General features: G+C 39.0%; 1 protein-coding gene across 1 annotated transcript; it reads right to left on the bottom strand.

Annotated features, from left to right (window-relative positions):
* Positions 1-302: 302 nt before the first annotated feature.
* On the bottom strand, positions 303-2,456 carry LOC125873772 (uncharacterized). The gene is made up of 3 exons (XM_049554649.1): positions 1,124-2,456; positions 525-910; positions 303-404 (listed from the first exon to the last, which is right to left on the bottom strand). Exons 1-3 carry the CDS (start codon positions 2,454-2,456, stop codon positions 303-305), a joined length of 1,821 nt encoding a protein of 606 aa, XP_049410606.1.
* Between the last annotated feature and the right edge of the window lie 5,453 nt (positions 2,457-7,909).

Here is a 7,909-nt window from a genome sequence, read left to right as displayed (position 1 = left end):
TTGGCCGGATCAACCCTAACTCCATCCTTAGACACCACGTGCCCTAGGAAAGCCACTAACTCAATCCAAAACTCACACTTAGACAATTTGGCATACAACTTCTTATCTCTTAACTTCTGTAGCACGACCCTCAAATGACAAACATGATCCGCCTCGGTCTTGGAATATACCAAGATGTCATCAATAAACACAATCACGAAGGAATCCAAGTATGGGCGAAACACTCCATTCATCAACTCCATGAACGTCACAGGGGCATTGGTGAGCCCAAATGACATCACCAAAAACTCATAATGACCATATCATGTGCGAAAAGCTGTCTTCGCCACATCTGAAGGCTTAATCCTCAACTGATGATACCCAGATCTCAAGTCGATCTTAGAGAACAAGGCTGCCCCCTGAAGCTGATCAAACAAGTCATCAATACGGGAAAGGGGATACTTGTTCTTCACCGTTACCTTGTTCAACTGTCTATAGTTAATACACATCCTCATCGACCCATCTTTCTTCTTCACAAATAAGACCGGTGCACCCCAAGGCGACACACTAGGGCGTATGAAACCTTTACTCAATAAGTCCTGAATCTGATCCTTCAACTCTTTCAACTCAGCTGGAGCCATACGATAAGGTGGAATAGATATGGGCTTGGTGCCCGGCTCCAAGTCAATAGAGAAGTCAATATCACGAACAGGAGGAACACCAGGTAGATCCTCGGGAAACACATCAGGGAACTCCTGAACCACCGGAATAGACTCCATGGCCGGTGACTCAGCTCCAACATCCCGAATAAAGGCCAAATAAGATAAACAACCCCGGTCAATCATCCTCCGAGCCCGAATATGAGATATGACCCTGTTGGGATACGAACCACTAGTCCCTCTCCACTCCACTCTAGGAATACCCGGAATAGCTAAGGTGACAGTCTTAGCATAACAATCAAGAAGCGCATGATAGGGGGAAAGCCAGTCCATACCCAATATGACATCAAAGTCTAACATATCAAGAAAAATCATATCCACCCAAGTCTCATACCCCGATAAGACAACAAGACAAGATTGATATACTCGATTCACCACTAAGGGTTCACCTACGGGTGTAGAGACTCTAATAGGCACATACATACGATCACAAGTCAACTCAAGGCCGAAAGCAAAATATGTAGACACATATGAGAATGTAGAACCAGGATCAAATAACACGGAAGCAGGCCGATGACAAACTGAGACGATACCTGTGATAACTGCATCAGAAGCCTCAGCCTCGAGCCTCCCAGGAAAAGCATAACATTGGGCACCTCTGCTCCCACTCTGTGAACCTGAGGCGCCACTAGCACCTCTACCCGAAGCTCGTCCGCCTCTACCAGATGCCGGTCCCCGACCCCGACCTCTAGCCGGAGGTGCTGAATCTCTCTCTGGGACCGCGGAGACAGTACAGTGTGGTCCAGACTGAGTCTGATGTGGACACTGATGAATCAAGTGGCCTGGATCACCGCAACCATAACAAGACCTCGGTGTGGATCCTGACTGTGAAGAACCCGAAGTAATACTATAACCACCTCGACCCGAACCTGGAGGACCCCGAGCTGCTGGCCCACCCTCGATAGCTGGTAATGAAGCATGTATTGGCCTCTGACGCAGGAAGGACCCGCCTCCCCTGTGTGGGCCCCTACCTCCTGACGAGGTACCCGAATACTGACCACCTGTACGGACCCTCTTGGGCCCACCAAAATCATCCCGCTCAAGCAACTCAGCCTCTCTGGCTGCACCCACTATAGTCTGGAAGGAAGCACCCTCTCGAGATGATCTAAACACATAACTACGGATAGTGGGAGTCAAACCCCTGACAAATCTGCGAATCCGCTCAGGCTCACCTGAAATCAAAGCAGAGGCATGTCTCGACAACCGACAAAACCAAGCCTCATAATCTGCGACTGACATGCTACCCTGCACCAAACTCTCAAACCTCATACGACTCTCCTCCTGTACACTCCAAGGGATGAAACGACCCTTGAAGGCACTAGCAAACTCACTCCACTCCATGGGAGGAGATCCCGCTGGTCTCGAACTCATGAAGGTCCTCAGCCATTCCCTAGAGACACCGCGTAACTTAAGGGACACAAATCGGACGCCCCTCTCATCTAACATGCGTACCGCCGCCAACATCTTTCGACTCAAGGTCAAAAACTCGTGAGCATCATCAGTCTTAGCACCATGAAACTGAGGTGGTTTCATTTTCTGAAACCGCTCATAGCAGACCTGGTCATCATCTGCCAAGGCCACCTCAAGGGCCGCCGGTACACCTACAACCGGTGCTGGAACCTGTGGTGGCTGAACCACTGGCTCTGGAACCACTAGAATCTGATGCTGATAACCAGGGGCCTGTGCCCCTACCCCAGCTTGTAATCCCGCTAGTATACCTGCTGCACCCTGAGCAAGACGCTCTAATAACCCCAACATCCTGTCGAGTCTGTCATCATAAAAATGGGGGTGCATGGCCCGCAGGAGCCTGCTCTGCAGCTACTCTAATCTGTGGCTCAGGTGAAGGCTCTCTACCTCGGCCTCGGGCAGGTGCCGCTCCTCTGGCACGGCCTCGACCACGTCCTCGGCCTCTAGCCCGACCTCTACCACTAGCTGGGGCCTCAACTCTGACCTCGGGGGCTGCCTCCCCTTAACTCCGGTAGCTCTAGTCCTCGGCATCTGCCAAAAACATCACGCGATACTCAACACCCACGATAATAACCTCGTACGATAAGAACAGAATGAAATAAAAGAAGTCTTTCCTAACAATCTTCATAGCCTCTCGAAGATAAGTACAGACGTCTCCGTACCGATCCTCGAGACTCTACTAAGACTTGGTTTGTACATGTGAGACCTTCGAACCTGGGCTCTGATACCATTTTGTCACACCCCAAAACCAGATGTGATGGCACGTGCCCAACCCCCACCGGACACGTCAGCCTAACACCCAAAAACCCGACGATACAAAATTTATAAAACAAGAATAGGATAGAAAGATAAGCGAAAGTCTTTAAATAAACTCAACATAACCCCAGAATTGGTTGTCACATGTACAAACCTCTAATACGAAATCTGAATAAAATATACAAGTCTCATAGTAAAGTTCTAGAATAGAACAGAACAATAAATATAGATAACTTGAGGGCACGTCTGCAATGAATCGCTACCTCTCAAGTAAGTCTGGATGCTCTAATCTGAAGATGAGTAATAAGCCGGATTTGATAGAGCTGTCAACCTACACAACTGTGTAGAAGCAAGGGTGAGTACCAAAAGCAACAGGTACTCGCAAGTAACACTAAACTAAGCTAAACTAGCAGCTACAAACAACTCATTTCAATCCCAACCGAACCACCGAAACTTCTTTCTAACAGCGAACCAACAACCTATACTACACAATTCATAATCAACAGATATATCCAACAGTGTCTCAACATCAACCTCATATCCTCATGTAAGAGCAAATAGATCATATATCACTTGAAGAGGGGCAAATAGGTAAAGTCCACACACCACAGACAAAGATGAAGTCAAATGCGATGCAAATGCAATAATGATGTCATGTAGTCATGATGCATGTCTGTCCTACGATACACATCTGTTGACGTAATCAGTCCGCACTGAATACTCAAATCAGAACCCATGGGGGCCACACATGAACGATGTATCACCGCCGGAACCAGATCCCATCGGCATCCAAATCGCTAGCCGGAGCTAGTCCATCTCATATATCTCTAGCCGGAGCTAGTCTCAACTGTGTCTCATATCCATCCATCCTCATATCAGTGTCTCAGAACTCATGCAACAGATAGTTCACACATGGGATGAATAATGAATATGCACATGTCATCAATCACAATCATATCACGATCACATCATAGTATTACACATCATCTGTCTCAATCACAACCATATCACGATCACATCATAGTATTACACATCATCTGTCTCAATCACAACCATATCACGACCACATCATAGTATTACACATCATCTGTCTCAATCACAACCATATCACGACCACATCATAGTATTACACATCATCTGTCTCAACATCAATGTCTGTATCAATCATAGCCTACTCATGCTCTTCTATCCCCTCAATATCAGTTATCACATGACTTATTCAACAAATTCAAGTCACATATAACACATTTAGCTCGTTTTATTCCCCATCTTTCAATTACAACAATTTCAATCAACAAATAAAACTCATCCTCAATCCCCATTACTCCCCAACACAATTAGGAAAGTAGTCATGTGTAGTCTAAGAGTTTAACAAAGTTTAGAAGTCACTTGCCTCAAAACACTTCAACTAGTAACTCAAATTTGAGTTTTACCCTTCCGAGCACGCTCCAAATCACCACAATCTATTCATAAATGGAATCTCACAATCAATACGAATCTAACAACACCAATATCGTGAAATTTGGAGAAAAGGGTAAAATGGTCAAAAAAATCTCGTTCCGAAAAATATTCTCGAAATCTGGAAATTTTTAGTGAAAAATGTTCCCCAAGAAATTTAGAATCCAATAGTGAAAACCGTTTCGAAAAAGGAGTTGAAATGAGTTCACAAACTCAAATTTTCTATTAAATTCGGATTAGGCAAAAACCCCCAAATTTTACAGTTGAGATCTCAAATTTTGATGTTAAAATCCATAAATAATCGATGGAAATCAAAGATATAAGTTGGAAATAACTTACCCAATGAATTCCTTGCGAAAACCCACTTGAAATCACCTATTTTCGAGCTCTCAAAGTCTAAAAATGGAGAAATGGGTATTTTTCAAGTTGGGGGAAAATGACTACTGTTTTTTGACTTAAAAAGGACTGCTATTGCAGCTGAAACACAACAATAACACAAAAGTTTAAGTCCCCGTTGGACCCACGGGATTCGTTTGGAATCTCGTGCACACAAACTAAATATGTACCCCCACTAAATTCGACGTTCCGGACTCAATGGAACCATCGGAATTTGAATTCGAGGACTCCTTGACCCGAAATTCAATAAGATGCCAAGAAACTAGTTTAACGCCAAAAAAATTTGAAACTCAAACGGAGCGTCTAAAAATTCAACCAAGACTCATCCTAGACTTAGAATCGCCTCCCGAAACCAACGGTACTCTCGGAATTTCAATCTGAGCCTCGGAACCTCATATGTTGACCAAAGTCAACTCTTTATCAAAATTTCACAACTTTAGCAACTTAGGACCTCAATTCTTCGTTTCAACTCCAAATTCGACTCCGTAACTTCACACAGACCCGTTTCGACATTTTAAAACTGCCGGAATCGACAGAAATCTGATCCGAGTCCCGAAACTCCAAATGACTCGAAAAAACACTTTTTAACCAACTTTAACTCATAAAAACTCAACTTCNTAACTTCACATAGACCCGTTTTGACATTCTAAAACTGCCGGAATCGACAGAAATCTGATCCGAGTCCCGAAACTCCAACTGACTCGAAAAAACACTTTTTAACCAACTTTAACTCATAAAAACTCAACTTCTCAAAAACTCAACTTTTTACCAACTTTTCCTCAAACCAACTTTACAGCCACAAATCATAGGACTTGGGGCAACTACCGAAAGGGCAAAGTAGTCATTTCCACGAAAAATTACCAAAATGACCTTTCGGGTCATTACATTTATCCACGCAAACAATCGCTTCAAAAACTCGGTTATTAGCCCCAAACATACCATTTATATTATTGGGCTCGTGCATAGCACGGGCAACATTATCTTGTATATATATATTTGTGTGTGTGAGAGATAGTGACGTTTATGTTATTGCTGTGCTAGTACTGCTAATAAGTTGTCATCCAATAATTAAGTTATGCTTAGTGGGTTTTTAAAATAAAATAAAATAAAAAAAAATATATATATATTCATGGAAGCATGAAAATATAATTAAACGCTTTGATGTAAAAACATTGGCTTCTATATTTTTATATTATATAGATGAACTATCATATCATCATATCATATCATATATTACTATAAGTGGAAACAAAAAAAGTTAAAAGTTGAATTACGGTTTACCCCTACTATAAATTAAAATGTTATAAAAACATTTAACTATTTAATTTAAAATATTAAATTGTATCATTTTAATAAAAATGTTAATGACTTTTGCACTTCCTTAGATTAATTCCTAATTAAAATAACTAATTTAATAATATTTATCATCTATAATCTATATGTATATTAAATTTAATCATCATATCATATATCATATTATATATTATATTATTATTTATTATTATATTAAAAGTGGGAAGCACCAAAATGCAAAGTTGGATTACCATTTTATCCCTACACTAAATTATTTTTTATATAAACTAATTAATTAAATATTATATATTTCTAAAAAAAATTAAATGACCATTTTTCATTTACTAAATTAACATTGTTCCTCTAATAACTTATGCTTAGAAACTAAATTATTACGCAATCATTAATGTTTCAATGCACAAAAAATAATAACAGATCTTTTTTAGGAATTTCAAAGGATATTTTGAAGTTTGCAAGCAATTTAATATGGTTCATATATTAGCAAAAAGTCACGTTATTACTGGATGAATACCCCTCCTATCTCTTTAGGATCCATATGAAAATGTTGATAACCATCTTGAATCTGAGTTATTGCTTGATCACAGAAAAAAAATAACCTTCCAGAGCTACTGCACTAACAAAATTCCCATTTGAACACGTTTACCAAATATATTGATTGAAGTCAAATTTTGGTCAAAAACATAAAAGTTAAAACGCCTAACGACACAAACTGTAAACAAAAGCTTCAAAACCCAAACAAACCATCCTATCATATGAAAAATGATCTTCCAGAGCTAACCACGTAGACAAAATTCTAATATGAGCACGTTTACCAAAAATATTGAAAAAATTCACATTTTGGCCAAACCTTAAAAATTAAAACGACTAACTGCACAAACTGAAAATGAAAGCCTCAAAACCCACACCAACCATCCTAAAGCAAACTTCAGAAGGGAAAATGATTTTCACCCGTTTTTTCTTCCAAAAAAAATAAAGAAAACATCATATGATAAAATTTGGATCGACAAAATTGGTAATATTATTAGTGAATGTAACATTATATAAGTAAAGATAAATTTATTATTAAATGCTAGATTCTTTACAAAATAACAATTGATATTTATCATTAAATATATCACTAAAGCTTAAATTCGGGGGAAAATATTGACTCAGTGTTATATCGTTAAATTTACTTATTATTTCAATACTAGACGCTGATTTACCAAAAAATTTAAAAATTTACCAACTATTCAAATATAAGTTAGTAATTAATAATTTACCAATAAATTTTATCACAGTTGGTAATATGTACTATCCAACTCAACATTCATATGTAATATTACCAACTAATAATTAATATGTTGGTAAATTTTATCAATGGATTAATGATCGGTTGGTATATTACCAACTATTTTAATGATGCTAGTAATTTACTAACTACAATCTTTATTCGTCGGTAAAATTTCCAACTGATTGGATATTGGTTGGCAAGTTTACCAACAAATTACATTTCATTACTAATTTACAAACACATTTATATTTGGTTTGTAAATTTAGCAACATAATCTTGCCGTTGGTAAATGTTTGGTAAGTAATTCATTGGTAATATATTAATAAATTAAATAAATAATTTTTTTTATCATATTTACCAACCGATATATACTTCGTTGGTAATATTACCAACAAAAGGTGTGCGTTAGTAATATTTCAGTTGGTAATCCATTGATAGAAAGTTGCTAAATTTGGTGCCATTTTTTCCCGCCGTATTTACCAACTAAAATACTTAGTTAGTAATATTTTGGTTGGTAATCTGTTAGAATTTCGTTGTTAAGTTTTGATAT

Source organism: Solanum stenotomum, chromosome 1 (assembly GCF_019186545.1).
Source record: "Solanum stenotomum isolate F172 chromosome 1, ASM1918654v1, whole genome shotgun sequence".
In the NCBI taxonomy this organism is placed as follows: Eukaryota; Viridiplantae; Streptophyta; class Magnoliopsida; order Solanales; family Solanaceae; genus Solanum; species Solanum stenotomum.
This window is presented reverse-complemented; position numbering and strand designations above follow the sequence as displayed.

What these genes read in the sequence shown, in the direction of transcription:
- LOC125873772 (XM_049554649.1), bottom strand. Translation starts at nt 2,456, where the DNA reads ATGTTGGGGTTATTAGAGCGTCTTGCTCAGGGTGCAGCAGGTATACTA. An exon ending in CCTTGAGTTGACTTGTGATC is followed by an intron (nt 911 to 1,123) that starts GTATGTATGTGC and finishes CTGTCACCTTAG; the next exon opens with CTATTCCGGGTATTCCTAGA. An exon ending in TGTCGCCTTGGGGTGCACCG is followed by an intron (nt 405 to 524) that starts GTCTTATTTGTG and finishes TTGTTTGATCAG; the next exon opens with CTTCAGGGGGCAGCCTTGTT.